Source organism: Ylistrum balloti, unplaced genomic scaffold (assembly GCF_031769215.1).
Source record: "Ylistrum balloti isolate Yb309-2 unplaced genomic scaffold, AGI_CSIRO_Ybal_v1 Utg369856, whole genome shotgun sequence".
In the NCBI taxonomy this organism is placed as follows: Eukaryota; Metazoa; Mollusca; class Bivalvia; order Pectinida; family Pectinidae; genus Ylistrum; species Ylistrum balloti.
Genome location: NW_026782006.1, coordinates 810,504 through 828,120, shown reverse-complemented (window position 1 = coordinate 828,120; position 17,617 = coordinate 810,504). Strand labels below are relative to the sequence as shown.

The 17,617-nt window shown below is 33.8% G+C and overlaps 2 protein-coding genes across 2 annotated transcripts; one reads left to right on the top strand and one right to left on the bottom strand.

Moving 5' to 3' along the window:
- Window positions 1–423: 423 nt before the first annotated feature.
- On the bottom strand, window positions 424–4,630 carry LOC132545760 (uncharacterized). Its single transcript, XM_060209449.1, has 9 exons — window positions 4,572–4,630; window positions 3,995–4,061; window positions 3,563–3,652; window positions 2,753–2,854; window positions 2,058–2,247; window positions 1,616–1,729; window positions 1,153–1,310; window positions 771–911; window positions 424–573 (listed from the first exon to the last, which is right to left on the bottom strand). The coding sequence occupies exons 1-9, from the start codon at window positions 4,628–4,630 to the stop codon at window positions 424–426; spliced, it is 1,071 nt and encodes a 356-aa protein (XP_060065432.1).
- A 1,241-nt stretch (window positions 4,631–5,871) lies between these two features.
- Window positions 5,872–11,974, top strand: LOC132545759 (uncharacterized). Its single transcript, XM_060209447.1, has 9 exons — window positions 5,872–5,954; window positions 6,306–6,372; window positions 7,378–7,470; window positions 7,828–7,929; window positions 9,321–9,510; window positions 10,030–10,143; window positions 10,410–10,574; window positions 10,843–10,976; window positions 11,822–11,974. The coding sequence occupies exons 1-9, from the start codon at window positions 5,872–5,874 to the stop codon at window positions 11,972–11,974; spliced, it is 1,101 nt and encodes a 366-aa protein (XP_060065430.1).
- Window positions 11,975–17,617: the final 5,643 nt, after the last annotated feature.

Genomic DNA, 17,617 nt, shown 5'->3' with positions numbered 1-17,617 from the left:
CCATGTGACGTTGGGGAAAGAAGTCATTTTCAAAAATAACACATTTGAGCCCTGTGACTTTGAAAGCGGGACAAGGTCATTTATTTTAAGAAATTCGGTGGCAGTTCAATCCAACAAGCCCAATATAAACACTCTTGGTCTTTTAGCTAATGAGAGGAAGTCTTTTGAATTTCCATTTTAACGTGTTTGACCCATCTGAACTTGACAGTTTGTTAATATCATTCATTTGAACAACAGCACTCTGGGCCTTTAAGTATTGAGAATGAAAGTATTTTTTTTCATGAATGTAAATTCATATTAATACAATGTTATTATAAATTCATAATAAATGCAGCGGATGCAATCATTTTAACATACTCCGTTTATTCTGATATTACAACTAAAACAAATAACAGATCATTTGTATGAATGAATCGACATTGGCTACGAATTAATCTCGCATCCGTAAACCTCAACGCGCATGCCCGGATAACTATTGAATGTGACAGGCTGGAATCTGATGAAGCGAGCCCGAAGTGGAGACGTTAACACGTGTTTGGTAACGGTGTTGACATTCGAACTTCCGCTGTACACCTACAATGAGATAAAATTTAAAACATAAAAATAGATGAAAGAAACATTTATATTATTCTTTCTATTTAATAGATATTTGGCATATTGCCAATATGCATATATGTGTTACAAACTATCTGCCTCGCTAGGCTTTAACACTGATCAGGCAAGAATACCAACATAGAAATGTTCAATATATTTTAGTGTGATCAGCCTACCATATTGTCCGTTCCATTCTTAGTGTTCACAAAGCTGTTCCCGTCGGAACTGTACAGTAGTTGGTACTCTGACGTGTAGTAAGTCGATGTGTACCCTTGGGTAGCGACTGCGTGTACTTCCATGACATCACCAAGATCCACCTGAATCATAACTACCATTTATTGTTTAACCATACACATTGAAATCAACATGAAATGTGCGATAATCCAATTACTTTTTAAACACCTACGTCTCCGAGGATTGCCGGTCTTTTGAAATTATTCACTACTGACAATAATGAGTACTAAAATGAAGAAATATCAGCACGTAGTTTCTTTAATGCTATATTTCTCTTGTTCTTTGTGTCCTTTGTTCAATCTTCTAAGTTACAAATCAGTTAACCTGTAGCCAAGAGGCTGTGTTCTGTCCGATCCAGCCTTGAGGAGCGTTTAGACGTCCGTCGGAGGCTGGATGGTCGCCGTATGAGTAGTGAGCGGACATCTGTGCGTCAGGTATTGTCTTACTTCTCTGGTCCACACCTAATGCATGACTCGCACAGTCTGTCACACATAGATAATACAATGTTATTTCATGCTTTTGTGTTAAAACGCAAACGTTTATTTCCCAAACAAGACTTATATTTACACGTATACATACTCCGATATTTGAACAACAGACTTTAATTTCTCAAGTGATAGTAAAATTACACACCATTGTATTTTGTTTGAATTAATGAGTTGTGATATGGAACAATCGTTAAATCATTTGAATTTAATTGAATTTCTCAGTGCGTCTAGTCTTAAATTCCGAGCAAGCATGAAGTGTGGGTTGTAACAAGTTTACAGACGGTACGCTGTAGACTTACTGGTAGCACATGTCTTCCCGCCATAGTGTTGCTGACAAGTACAAATGAAATGGTCAATATCATCCACACATGTTCCTCCATGAGTACACGGGTTACTCAAGCACTGGTTGTTATCTGAAAGAAACCACAAGCTATTACGAACGTGTAGATATATTTATCAAACAACAAGTTAAAGGTGAAATTAAATCAGGTTATAGATAAGGATATTTTTAAATAGAATCCATTGAGTAATATTACATCACATGGAAATAATATCAATAAAGACATTATGTTACACTAGAAACAAATCTTAAACCTATTATAACAGAGAAAATAACGATTTTCAACCAAAAGGCCTATGTTTCCTAACAAGTAAGAAATAACACAAAAACGATCTGTTAGACGTGGTTGTACAATAAATCATTCTGATTTTAATTGTTTTTGTTTTAATCAAGAAACAGACCTCTAGTGTCTATAGAGAAAATTTTGTCGGCATATTTTCCGTGCTTGTCTGTTACCCGGATACCGAATTGATAGGTAGCGTCTACATCCGGGGCTGTACCGGATATCTGTCCAGTGTTTTTGTTGAGATGAACACCAGGAGGCAAAGCACCAGAGACCTTCTCATATTTTAATGAACCTCCTTCAGGATCCTACAATAAAATATGTTAAGCCCATCTCTTAAACTCTTGATAAATTTTCCTTGAAAAATACTGATTTAATAGAAAAAAAAGTTTTAAAATTCAATTATGATTTCTATTCCGATGGCGTTTGCGTTCTCGACCCGTAATATGGAGATTATCATTAATTAAGATGAGCAATTCATTAAAAGGGGTAGTGTTCCATAGACATCGCATGTACATTATTCATTTTGATAAGAATTCATTATTAAATACTACAGGGAACGACACTGGATTGTATAACTGATTTGTTCTATTTGAATCCAGATATGATATCGAGACTGACTTTAACCATGATTAAATCAATCGTGATTAATTTTGTACATAGGCTCCGTCAGAAAGAATGTTAGGTGTGTATATGTTTCCGTTCCAAACCAGTGACACTTTGTACCAAAGTCGAACATAAAACCGGAAAAAAGAGACAGAACATAACAATGAATTATTCCTGAAGTGGCGATCTTGGGAAGGACAAACATACCACAGCTTCAACATTCAGTGAAATAGAAGCTCCTCCCAGAAACGTGCCCAGAGAACCATGAACAGCATTCAGTTCCCACACTGGAGGCATGCTGTTGACGATCTGAAAGGCAATAACCTGTCTGTTATATAGGGAAAGATGATAATCTACCAATTATAAACTGAAAAGATGATAACCTACCAATTATAAACTAAAAAGGTGATAACCTGTCTGTTATATACAGAAAGATGATAACTTATCAATTATAAACTGAAAAGGTTATTACCTACCAATTATTAAATGAAAAAGTGATAACCTACCAATTATTAACTGAAATGTGATAACCTACCAATTATAAACTGAAAAGATGATAACCTACCAATTATAAACTGAAAAGATGATAACCTACCAATTATAAAATGAAAGGTGATAACATACCAATTATAAAATGAAAGGTGATAACATACCAATTATAAACTGAAAAGATGATAACCTACCAATTATAAAATGAAAAGATGATAACCTACCAATTATAAACTGAAAGGTGATAACCTACCAATTATAAACTGAAAAGATGATAATTTACCAATTATAAAATGAAAGGTGATAACCTACCTTTTATATACACCTAATTGTTATGATGTAAAGATTGTCACAAGATCCTCTACAAGGCTTTATGTTCAGCATGGTGTAACAATCAGTGAAATTGAACATTTAATCTTAAAAATTGTTTCGTTGTTTTTACGAATTTATTTTGAAGCATTTATCTTTATCTTAAATTTTCTACATACATGATATGATAAAGTATACTCAAATGATATAGACAATTACCTCAAAGAGTTTCAGCATGTCGGTCTTACCAATATAGACTGTTCCATTACCAGTGGGTTTCATTATGATATTCCCACCTTGTGGTCCTGCCTGTATAATGATATCTTATAACGATAATGGTTTGATGGACTTAAAATAACGGAGTCATCTGCTTAACTGTTTCACCACTTCATATATTTGCGTGTTGTGAAAACATTCTTTAGAATGATTAAACTACATAGATATCATATGATAATCATTAAATTGCATAGATATCGTATGAACTTTCGAAATGGTAAAAACCCAAATGCTGATGCATGTAGTCTGATAAATATATTTTGAATTAACGAGAGAAATCACTCCTATGGAGACACTTGCATATTGTCATTTTAAAACAGCTGTATTATAAGTATATATGATAAGGTTATATTTCGCCTGTGTCTATACACCTACCTCAACAGTCAGGTTACCACCCGTCTCGGCTGTCACCAACACATTCGGGTATTGTATCTCAAAAAAACTTTTAAACAAAGCAAAGTATCATATTGCAATATGTTCTGAACACAGAGAAAACAAATCCACAAGTGACATTCAACATCTATTTATGTACAGTCTAGATCAGCAATGGATATACCTGTCGAAACATTATCGTAAGTTACTAATATCTATTTTACAGCAATATTTAGAAAACAGTGATAAACTTGATTTAGATGGTACATTTACAACTGTACATGAAAACTATACTCATTCTTTTCAGTACTAAAAGTAAATATCTTCCAAATGATGTTCCGTTTAGAGAATTGCCTTTGGTTTTGAGTACAATTAGCCGATCGTATGCTACTTCGAAACGAAGACGACGTTATACATGTTTGTTCATTGGTTCTTATCAACTTTAACAACTAAGTCGCTCTAAAATGACATTATGTTGTATTTTTTCTTCTTTCTTTTTTTATTCACCTGACTTGTTGCACGACAATATAGGTAAACCAGATGTTCTGAACGATAAATAAAATAAAACAATATACATTACCTTGCTATAGTGTAAGGAATGAAACACAGCACGAGGCACGTTGTTTTGATAGCCGCCATTTTGTTTCGAGATGTTGAGTGGTGTTGGGACCTAGCGATAAGTTTCCTTGTACAATCTACTGAAATGTTTAGCTGACATACATGGCTTGATATATCACGTGACTTCTGTTGCTACTAAATACAAAGTGATCGCCGAAAATGGACATCAATATAAAAGTACATAGATTTTTTTTACACTTTAAAATACATGTAAAACAAAATAACACAATAATCTTAAGTGCCTCAGCATCATAATTTTGTTGCATCATTTATATATTTTTGTTTTTCTTTCTTTCTTCCATTTTGTTTTCTTCTTATTTTGCAATTCTATCTTTAAGCTCAACTGATGATTTTTGTTCAGTTAAGCAACGTTTGTTTATTTTTATCGCATTAAATGTTTACTTAACAAAACATTAATTTTGTCTATAACGGGTGCAGTGAAGGTGACTTTCACATTTTAGAGATACTGGAATTAATACATTTATTTGACGCCTTCATGGATGTTCAGATTTGTTCAAGTCGAATTCCACAGGTGCGTGTTTTTTTGTGTGTAAAGAGGAATTATGTGGCAAACAGTACTGATAATCACTAGAAAGATAGATTTAAATTAAATCCTTTAATGTATAAATGCCCCTGTTTCTGGTCTTCGGTTGGAATTGGGTCAGCTTGCCCAGGACCAACCCAAAACATGCAAATTTGGTGCAATAATGCTGCAACAGAAACATGCATGATGACACAGGCTTATTTGTAACCTTAGATAAAAAGGCCACACCATCAACACGTATACCTTTGAGCACCATATTAGCATAAAAAGTACACATAAAGTACATTTTTTACTTCTTATAATTTGTATTGTTATATCATCTTCCTTATACGAGTAAAAATAATCCCATCAAAAAAGTGCAAATACTGAAAAACGATTTTTCCATAAATCTTTCATCCGAAACCACGTGTCATATGTTGTTTGAAATAGCAAATTCGGTAGTTTCTAAAAAGCAAACTTATCGCCTTTGTAGATTCTCGTTAACTCCTCTATCTATTTAACTTCCATTTGTCAATAGATAAAATTATGTATGATAAAAATAATTAGTTAAGGATATTCATACTGTTTACATTTCCTAATTAAATCTATTTTGAAAGGAAAATCTGGACGTGGATCTTTAATTCTTTATGTACTGAGACGGTATATATACAGCTACTTAGAGATAACGGTATCTTGGGTCTCCAGGGGAAAACGACGCTGAATGTGACTATAATTCAAGATGGCGATCGTGTACAACCTGTTCAAGACTTTGTCGCTGGTGGTTCTTCTGAAGTCCCTTGCTGTTTTAGCTGCTTCTGAAGAGTATGTAAGTTTTTTATCATAAAAAATATTACGACCTTAAACTTATCTGGTTAAAGAATGATACATGAAGTTAACAAATAAACAGTACCGTATTTGGGATGACTAGTAAAAATGTATCTAGATGTATTTTGCTTTTAATTTGATCATTAATTAATTAATATATCAAATCATACCTTACATATTTGAAAACAATGAAAGCTAAATTTAGTTCATATACGAGACATGTTTTATAAAACTGTATATTGTGTTGTATTTTAATCGTAACATTCTATTTTGGTGTAATACTTAAAGAAACAGCATTCACATCACAATATGATAATATATTATTAAAGAAATGAACTTGTTTTACAGTCCTTTACAAGTGAATTATCCGAGTGTCACTGTCCACGCTAAAGATAATGGAAACTTTACTATGTCGGTAAGTAAGGGTGTAAGTGGGCCAATATATGTGGAATGATGTCATGCAGAAATTATTATGCTAATTAATATGATAGCAACACATGTGATAAAAGTATTTGAAAAAAGAATAGAAAACTAAAAATAGCCATAAAATAACAAATATTTTCATAAAATTGATTAATATACACACAATACATGCTGGAAGAATAAGATCTTGTAAGAGTAGAATAATCAAATTCTTTGGATGGGAACTGAGAAAGTGACAGTAACCCCCTCCCTAAACATATTGGATGCTGTAACCCTGCTCTGTATTATACATTATGTCTCATCCCCGACTTTTTTTAAAAGTTACATATCCCCCAAAACCCCTTATTCAATGTTTGTCACTGTATAAGTCGACATTTTGAAGTTACATCTCCCCAAAACCTCGCGTTCGATGTTTGTTCCCACATAAGTCGACATTTATTATTTTCAAGTCTCCATAAACTCCATGTCCAATGCTTGTTCCTACATAAGTCGACATTTATTATTTTCAAGTCCCCATAAACTCCATGTCCAATGTTTGTTCCTACATAAGTCGACATTTTTATTATTTTAAGTCTCCATAAACTCCATGTCCAATGTTTGTTCCTGCATAAGTCGACATTTATTATTTTAAGTCTCCATAAACTCCATGTCCAATGTTTGTTCCTACATAAGTCGACATTTATTATTTTAAGTCTCCATAAACTCCATGTCCAATGTTTGTTCCTACATAAGTTGACATTATTAAGTTACATCTCCCCAAAACCCCGTGTCCAATGTTTGTTCCTACATAAGTTGACATTATTAAGTTACATCTCTCGATATGTAATATTGTAGTCTTATTTTCTGGTGACTATGACTACATTATTACATTACCTATACATTAAACATTACATACAGTTCTGACTGCATTGTTTTACCGTATAAACTCTAGTGTTTGTATGACTATTTTACCATCATCTTTCTCGCCACTCCCATCGTTTTTTATGTTCTACTAAAGTCTGGTTACAATGGCGACATTGAAATCTTGCCCGGCGTCAACAATACCGGAAAAGTTTACTTTGAGGGAGAAGATTTGCTTTATCTGTTCGAGGTAAGGACGTTTTTATCAATTTAGGCAATCAAGATAGGAATTATCTTAATTGTAAAAAGTTTACGATAAAAAAAATTATCAATTCGTTTTGATGTATGATGAGTTTCTCAACTCATGAAATCTTTCAATACGGGAATAATAGAGCTACTATTACTACTATTGAAAACAGGATACCAAATATGAAAACCGAAAACCTCTTCTATATGATGAGATTTTATCAGTGATGTAAATATGACTTGCTTTGTAGAGGTCAGCGTAAATATCTGTTAAACAAAAGAGAATAATTTTAGACAGGATTTGCCATTTCCCAGTAAAACAAATCTTATTTAATAATATCATAATTCGTGGATGTTGCAGATCATCCTGAGTGAGCCACCGGTATGGTCAGAACATTCACCTTTTGGACATATCGGGGATTTCCATGGAGGAGAGAAAGTTTTCGTCCAGTTGGAAGCTCTAGTAATTCATTGCCAACCTTTTCATTATTTTACCTATATTTGTTTTTGTCTGTGACACTTTATACCACCTTGTACTTGTGGAGACTTTCCAGGCAAACTTTCGTGTCCAACATAATTTTGTAAAACTGAGATCGAACTAGGACTTACAATTCCGATCTGAAAATTATCATGATTGCCTTGTTATTCAGTGAATTTAGCCATGTTGTATTTATAGGCTTATATACAACTTTCCATTTGATATCTCATTTATGAAACCAGCATAAGAATTTTTAATTTAAGCGAAACTTTGGCGAGCTAAATTTTTCAGAAATGAAGACCTGCTTCATAAACTACATAATTATCAAGTAAAAACACATCTTAAAGATATTTTTTATGGTTGATTATTCATGCAAGTATAGTAAAAAGGCATTTCTACTATTTAAGGTCATTATTGTTACGTCACAATCCAATTTTATATATTTGTGATGTCGTTGCTTTATCTAGACCTGACGGCACAATAGGCTGTGACACACGCATTATACACAAAAATATTTCCTGGGTATATTCACTGAATATAAACCGTTTGTAAAGTCTATTGTGACGTCAGATATATATAATGAAGTCCTGTCACATCATCTCATGTTGGATTTGAACTGTAAAGACAACAGATATAGAACTGAAATGATTTCAAGTTTACTTAAATAATATATCTCGTGATGAAAAGCATCTTAAACTTGTTTCTATTTGATATGCGATTTATGACACTTGTCGCAATGATTTTGTTATGTTGTTTCCTGTAAGCTTGCCATTGGCTTGCTAAATTAAAAAAGAAGTTAACTGCATTTCATGAATAACATATGGAATAGAAAGTCGTTCAAGATCCTGTATTTATGACACAGTGTTTAAAGTTGGAGAGTTTCGTTGTAGTTAAAATCGTCATCCGAGACGTTTAAACAGAGACGTATGTTACTTACCTGGTTATAGTGATTAGAATGTGTTACCGTCATTAAACAAATGATCAGTAACGAATGTGAAGTGTAGGATATGATAATTATACTAATATCAATTAATAGCTACTTTAAGTACTTAAAAATTAGTATACTAGAGTAATGACCCTCTTATTTCTATAAGCAAGTTGACTGACTTTCCAAACCGAACATTTACATGTACGATAATACATCTTGTGATATCTTCACCTCTTACTTCTTCAATGGTTTCCGTGTAAATCTTTTGTTCGTATTTCGCCCTTATTTAATTAAAATTAGAGTTTAATTAATGTTGACATGCCATATACCTGTACACGATAACACTTTATATGAAGTACCTTCATGACGAATGCTTGTATTTTTAGTCTCACTTCTTATTAACATTTCATGTTAATGTTCATTGTTTTGATATACTTGATGTGTTTAGGACCCAGAAGGAGGTCAGGTAACGTATTCGGTTGTAGCAGGCGCTCTACCCCCAGGTGTAGCACTTGATTCCACATTAGGTCTGGTAAAGGGTCTTGCTCCTGATGCTGACACAACGTACACCTTCACGATCCGGGCTACTGATTACCAAGGCAAATACGCCGACAAAGTACTGCAGATGAAAGTTAGAGGTGAGTAACATACTACACAACCTTCTTTTTCTCATTGTGTATCAAACGTTGCAATAATTTTCCTTATATCTAATATCTTCAATATTTAGCATCCTTATCTGTTTATTTTTGTCAGTCATTCGGTGAAAACGAAACAACTTCAACAGCAGTAACATTTTAACGTTTCCAAATTAAAATTCCTTTCCTTATACCAATAGCTTGATTGAACCCTTATTTAAGGCAACATGCTTATGTATCAAAACATTAAAATGTACAAGTATAAAGTTTTCATTACATTTGTAGGGTATCGAAATTAATTTAACTAAATGAAATTGATACAAGCTTTAAGTAATTAACGTCCCTGAATACGTCATAGTATCTTGGTTAATCCTTCCAATTTACGTTAAATAGTTTTACTGTTAATGCAGAAGACGTGAATACTTGCTGCAAACCATTTACATCCACATGTAATACTTATGTCAGTGAACTAAGCAGTTGTAAGTTAAAACAGCAATGTTTCACTAAAATGTTAATATGTAGGTAGCAATTCATGTACGAGAACAACATGCAGACACGAAGGGATATGTCAGGATGTTATAAGCGACATTCAGTGCACCTGTATACACCCATACGGAGGGAAAACATGCAACGTGGGTAGGTTTTGTCTAATATCTTGTAACATGTTGTATTTGTCCTTAAAGAAAATACAATTAAGTAGGAAATAATGTCGTAACATTTTAACCTGAAATGATTCTTGCAGTGTTTTCTTGAGGATTCATTATTCGTGTTAAATATTCTATGTATCATCGGCAATAACAAATATCTTTGTAAGTATTGAGGATACAATAAGGTTCATTTTCCCAAATACTAACGTATCTTAACGCTTATTGCGTAAACAAAAACAATATTTTACTTTTAAGACTGCAGAAGTAACAGTCTGGGAGTGGACAGTCGTCAAAAAGTCGTACCTGACGCGCACATGTCGGCATACAAATCCTACAGTACTTACCTGGCATACAATGGGCGGTTGAACGGAGCGGGATGGTATGGAATGGACAGTGAGTCATGGCTTCAGGTCGACCTAGGTAAGTCATGATCATTACAGGATGAGGCTGGTAAAAATGGTATATAGTGAATATTTAAAATTATATAAAATTAATGCGGCCTTCACCTTTACCGCAGATTAGAAGTCAGGGCATGATGACCTTAACCTTCCGTAATAAACACTTAACTTTACCTATATCATATTTTGAATATTGGTCATTATTACTTGCCTATCCAAACGGAACTTGAGCTTAGAAACGTATCTAAAGGAACGATTAGACTCACAAGTGAACTATTCTGATCCACCAGGAAACGTGACACAGATTAATGGCGTGCAAATGCAAGGTTGTTCCAGCTACTATTACACAACAGCGTTCTATTTACAATTTAGCGTAGATGGCAATTCTTTCACCAACTACACCACTTCCGGCGTCAGTCCAAAGGTAAATCTATAAGTAATGCATCACCAGCATCATTTTGAAGATCACCTTTCTAGTAAATATTCTCACCAAGTCCTAGGTAATCAAAACAACTGCTGCAGTATGACTGTTGCTTCAGAAAAATGTACATATCACGTTAATAAGTCATGATGCTAATACCATTTCTTAATAAAGTAACTGCTCTGTGCCATATACCAAATAAAGTGTATATGGTGGAGGACAGACTCAGTTTCAGAAGGGGTTTAACACAAGTTAGCAAGGCATATGGCAGTTTTCCCAGTATGTGGGCTTTCATATATATATTTATTTATACATATGTGTGCGTGTGTGTGAGGGTGCGTGTGTTGATAAAGAATATGATGATTCAAAATCAACGAAGCGAGGTCAAAGAATGAAATTTTAAATGTTTTTACCGAGTCAGTTGGTGCAATAAACGAAAGATTTACACGAATGCAAACTGTACAAGGAGAATAAGACCACGTGTACCAGAACAGTCTTCTTTGTCAATCCAATGAAGTAATGTAAACATCAGGGTGAATGACAATGAAACTACCAGGTATTCTACTAGTATCGAACACATACAACGCCATATTGTAAAATGAAAAAGGTGTGGAATTCATAATGCACCAACGGCTTTACTTCTTAGGAAGATATTCGTCAAATAAGATACCAACATCAGTAGTCAAGCCACATCACTTCCGATATACAATATATACGTTTGCAACAGTACATCTGCATCAGTCGTAAGTATTACTTTAGTGTTATTCATAAAGCAAGTGTTCGCAACAAAATAAAAATCTTAATAATACTCTCCCAAGCAAGAAGACAAATTAATTATTAATTTACAGATCTACCCAGGATACAGTGATTCTGGCAGTGTGTATACTTCGTCGTTGGCCCAGCCTGTCGACGCACGGTATGTCCGGTTTGTGCCTACCAACTGGAATCGCTCCCACAGGCCTTGTATGCGGGTTGATCTTCAAGGATGCTACAACCATTAATTTTGACCTGGACAGGTGTTTTTCTTTTGACAATAAAAATATTTCTTATGTTGATTGATATGGTGTCCTTTCAATTAATTTATACATATTAGCAGAACTTAAGTGTAAACATTCTTTAAACATCTCTCCTAGACTTATTCTACCGCAATACAGACAATATTTTTTCTCGTTTTCTTCAATGAATCGCAAAAATAGGAAAATGACGAAGTGTATGTCGAAACAAAAATCACAGATTCAAAATATATCTAAGATATTAAACAGAAGATACCAGAAGGATCATGGCACCCAAAATCGGTCGTTTTCTTCCTATTCTTTTCTTTCTTTCTTCTGATTTTTGCTCTTGGTAAAATTTGAAAATTACTCTTAATAAACAACTATAATAATATCATACTTCAAGATCCGCGATGGTCGCCTGTCAGCAATTTTGTTCTTCTGACCAGTCCTAAAAGTCAAACGGGCATATCATGAGACCAGTGGAAATACATATGTGAAAATTGAGAAAGATATATACATTACTTCTCGTGGTAACTTACATATCATCCCTTGTGTGTAGCATGTCACTGGTGTCTTTCCGCTGTGAAGACTCTGTAGACGTCATCAGGAAGTATTCAGACCTCTTCAGATTTTTCGACCCTAAACCCCAACATCCTCCGGCTGGTGGGTCAGCAGTGGTGACCAAGCCACTGCTCGTCTATGTTGGCTTCAAATCGGCTCGTCTCGTCAGTGCCATAGCCAACACAATGCTTTCTCTGCAGTTTGTGAAAAACATATGATGGCTGCACTTCGAACTTTTCCTGTGGTCCCTAGTGTGTGCAGCCCACCTCCACTGGGAATAGCCAAACAGTCCATCCCTTCTCTCTACACTTCGCCATCAACTCTTCATACTTGGTTTTCTACTTTTCATGGTCCTCTTCGCAACCTACTTCCCATAGCACCGTTAGCTCTATTGCGATGAAGACTGCTGCGATGACACCACGATGCCAAGCCTAAGCGTTGTCTCCACGACATTCGGGAAGACAAGCTTCCTGTCCCAGCCCACCTTCATCTCCCATGATTGAGGCTTATCCAAGATAGCATAATTGTTTCTCTTCCTTCTTTTCCCTCTTTCACCTTGCCTGACAAACCGAATAGCAGACTGTGCTGCTGGCCGATTTGTCCTCTTCTTCCGTCTTTCCGTCTCCAGGATATCAGCCAATACTCTAAGTCCATTGTCATGTCTCCATCGGTATTTTCCTTGCCGAAGTGCTTCCTTGCATCCAGACAGGATGTGTGAGACATTGACCTTCTCTGGTTGCATAGTCTGCAATTCGAGTGCAGATTGACGGGCGATGGAAGAGTGTCATACACTGATTTTAGCATAGCTGATATCCTAACGGGTTCCGTCATCCACGATTCCATCCATGTAAGCTTTCTGTCTTGGAGGTTCCATTTCGTCCATGAACCCTGCTTACTCAGTTCAACAGATTTCTGCTTCCGTCTCTTCTCTTCTAATGTCCGTACGTCCTTCTGAACCATCGGTCGCCGCTCCTGAGTGTTAGTCAATTCCCACTGCTGGAAGTGTGAACAGCCAACGCATTGCCTTCCCACACATGTGTTACGAATTATATTCATCAGCTCAAGCATATTCTGTGCTTCTTTGGAGTCCCGGAGAAATGGCAATAACAAACTTTCATTTATCAAAATCTAAGATGATCGCCTGTCGGACATCATGTTTTTATGATTAGTCATAAAATCAAATTGGCAAAACAAAAAAGGAAGTTACATATTAAATTTGAGAAAGATCTATCCAAAACGTTTCAAGAAATAACGAGTATATTTCTTTTATTGTTCAAAATCCAAGATGGTCGCTTGCCGGGCATTTTATTTTCCTGATAAGTTCTAAAATCAGACAGACAGAACAAGGGACTAAGGAAACCCTATACATGAAATTTTGGAGAGATAAATCCAGCATTTCTCAAGAAATAGCGATAACGACCCCTTATTGTCCAAATCCAAGATGGCCGTCTGTCCAACATTTTGTTTTTATGATTAGTCCATAAATCAAATAGATACAAGAAGGGGCCAAAAAAAAAAAAAAAAAACCCTTTACACCCTTGAAATCCGACATGGCCGCCGGTCGGCCATTTTCTTTTTCTGATGAGTATTAAAATCAAATGGGTACATCTAAGACCAAAGGAAATCAACATGTGAAATTTGAGAAAGATCCATCCATTACATTTTTGGTAAAAGCGATAATAAACCTTCAACAACAAAAATCCAAGATGGTCGCTTGACAACCAATTTGTTTTTAGGCTCAGTCTTAAAATCAAATGGGCACAAAGGACCAAGCAAAACATAAATATGAAATTGGGAAAGATGTACCCAGTGATTCTTAAGAAATAGTGATTACAAATTTACATCATAAGAATCCAACTAGGGACCATAGGAAAACTTCATATTATATCTGAGAAAGATTCCTACAGTTCTTTTCAAGAAACATTTTCTTGTCAATGTCCGAGATGGCCGCATGTCGGCTGGGTTTTTTTCTGATCCAAACTCAAAAAGTTTAAACTTGAAATGTGATGTTCATGTGACTGCTGGTTATAAATAAAGACATCCATAATAAAACTATCCATGATTACATTTTAACTAATGGAATGGAAGAACTCTGGAATGTTTAGAATTTACACGAATCTTATGGTAGAAAAAAAAACATACCACAGGCATAAAGTCACATCTGAGTCCATGACCATACTTATCTGAATGGTGTTTTTCAAATTGGGTGTATATTTATATACTGATCAAAATCTTTGCATACCTAGAACCAAATGTCACGATTTAGGAAAGTTTTAAATAATTATTTCCTTAAAGGTATTTTTGTTAAAACATGACTAATATATTTGTATCTGAAGACCAATTCCAGCATTTTAAATGAGAAATGATGAATCTTCACATTAAACAATGCCAGCAAAAGACAAGTATATCAATATATCAGATATATGTGTAAGACCTATGAATACAAGAGAACAAATAATTAAGAGTGATGTGAATCCATGAAGACCAGCTTCGTTTATTTGGACGTGTCTTAAACTTAGATATATCATTTGTTAATAACTGTGTATGGTGTAAGCTGTTATACTTACAGACAAATTAAACTAGATAATAGGATACAGTACCGAAATGATAGAAAACAAACAAAAACAAATTATTTAATGAATCTACGAAATTATCGAAAATATGTGAAACAACAAAAATATTTGAAATGTTAGAAAACATACGAAATGGTAAGAAGACATAGCAGGTTGAAAAGAGTGGTATATAAATATGTATATCAAAATATTTAGTTCTCAGTGTTCATTACAATTTGATTACCTGAACTTCAACTAAACTGAATATACCAGTAATGAAATGTGTAGAAGTATTAAAAATCCATCCATATACTGTCTTCCATATTTCAAAAAGTGAAAGTAGAATTTTGCCATTTTCTACACGTAAAGTGAAAGTAATATAGGAATATCTATCTCATTTCACCACTGGTGTCTGTATTTGATCTGATGATTATCTAGGAGTATCACGCTAAGTAATTTTAGACAATACCAAACAAGGTAAGTATTTATGATAAGTACAGCCAGGTGATGTTATAGAGAATATATATTCATATCATGTCTTTAGTTATCAATGATAGGATATCATATACTCTGAACCTACAAGTCTTCAATATAAAAATAAACCTTTTGTCCAAACGATGCTCTCTGCCTAAACAATCTTATAATATGTGAAATTATATATTGTACTATACAGCTTTTACACGTGGAAAAAACATCAAAACATATTTTTTTAAATTCAAATTAATAGAATCATGATAGATTTTCATTTATTGTCAGATTAAGCAAAATCTATGGCGGAATATTTTCAGATTAAACCCTAAAGTCCAGTTAATTCTATAACTTTTTCTGTTCATCAATAGCTTTCACATTAAGCTAATATCACATCTGGCATTTTAATTTAGACAGAAGTTACATGTATCAATAATCACTGGGAATATCAGACTTAATCTAGCAGCTGGTGCTAAAACCATCATCCCCAGACAACAACTGACTGAAGTGATCAAGGTTTCTCCTGTATGGTAGAAATGGAGGCCTAGATAGCTAAACTCAAAGTGTGGTATCACATGACTGATTAGCTATTTGTTATTCAGTGAACAATGTGATGTTTTCACATACTATATTTTATGTAATATATCCTTTTGTGACTTTAGATTTATAGATAATAGACTGCAAGGAAATGTAACAGTGTAAATCAAACAGCCATAATTACTTCCATTTGACATTGAAATGTCCATTTTCTACAATATTTACCAAAATAATCAATCATGTTGTGATTAAAAAATCTTTGATTTGATATGTGATTTATGAAACTACAATCTCTTAAGATTCATATAATAGATTACATATCAAAAGAAAGCTACATGTAAGACCCCTTGTATCGTGGAACAGCATGTTTTTATCTAAATTCTTCTTTATTTCTCCTAGCTGACCTTTAAAACAGTTTTCTATTGCACAAACCTTGAGAGAGAAGGCCAGCTTCTAAATATAAAACAAAAAAGGTCTCTATCATGATATAATACTGTTACCATAGTAACAATACTGACAAAATGAAGGATTTGTTTTACATGTAATATTAAGTAACCTGTGTGTTATTTAGGTTAAAGTGAAAATAGCAATCAATATGGTTAACATTTGTATATATCCGCAACAAGTATCAAAAAACAGAAAACTAATATTACATCCATTCCTTATAAACATGTACAGTGTAAATAAAATTCTGACATTTAATCACAATGACATTCCTTACCTACATATAAACATGAACAGTGTAAATAAAATTCTGACATTTAATCACAATGACATTCCTTACCTACATATAAACATGTACAGTGTAAATAAAATTCTGACATTTAATCACAATGACATTCCTTACCTACATATAAACATGTACAGTGTAAATAAAATTCTGACATTTAATCACAATGACATTCCTTACCTACATATAAACATGTACAGTGTAAATAAAATTCTGACATTTAATCAAAATGACAAAGAAGATATCACATCTGTTTCATTTTCAAGTCAAGTTTACGCAGCTTATAACATTTTGTAATCACACTTTAATGAAAAGTTTGTGATGGGTTTCAGATGCATAAGATATAGACAAATTTGAAATTCTGTAATGTCTAAAAATAGATGGTAAGTGTAAATAAAACACAACATTTTCTCAAGTTGATTTCAAATCTAACCATGAGGTATATATAAATATGTACTATATAAATTTTTTTTCAGCATTAGAATACATTCAGAAGTAAGCAGGGCCATGAAGTTGTAATTATAGTCAATACAAGTGTTGATATTTTCATTGTTATCTTAAGGAGCATCATCATACTCTTGTTGTGTATTACAAATTGACCCCTTCAGCAATTTTAACCGAATATTCTAATTAAAACAAAATTACCAGATACAACATAAGGAAATTTGACATATAATGAGCCCAACTCTTTCTCATTAGGATATTGACTTATATAGTGAAATTTAACAGTAGTTAATTTGCATAGAATAAGTATGGAGAAACAAGTTTCAAAACTATCTCTCCATGATGGCAGAGACTATG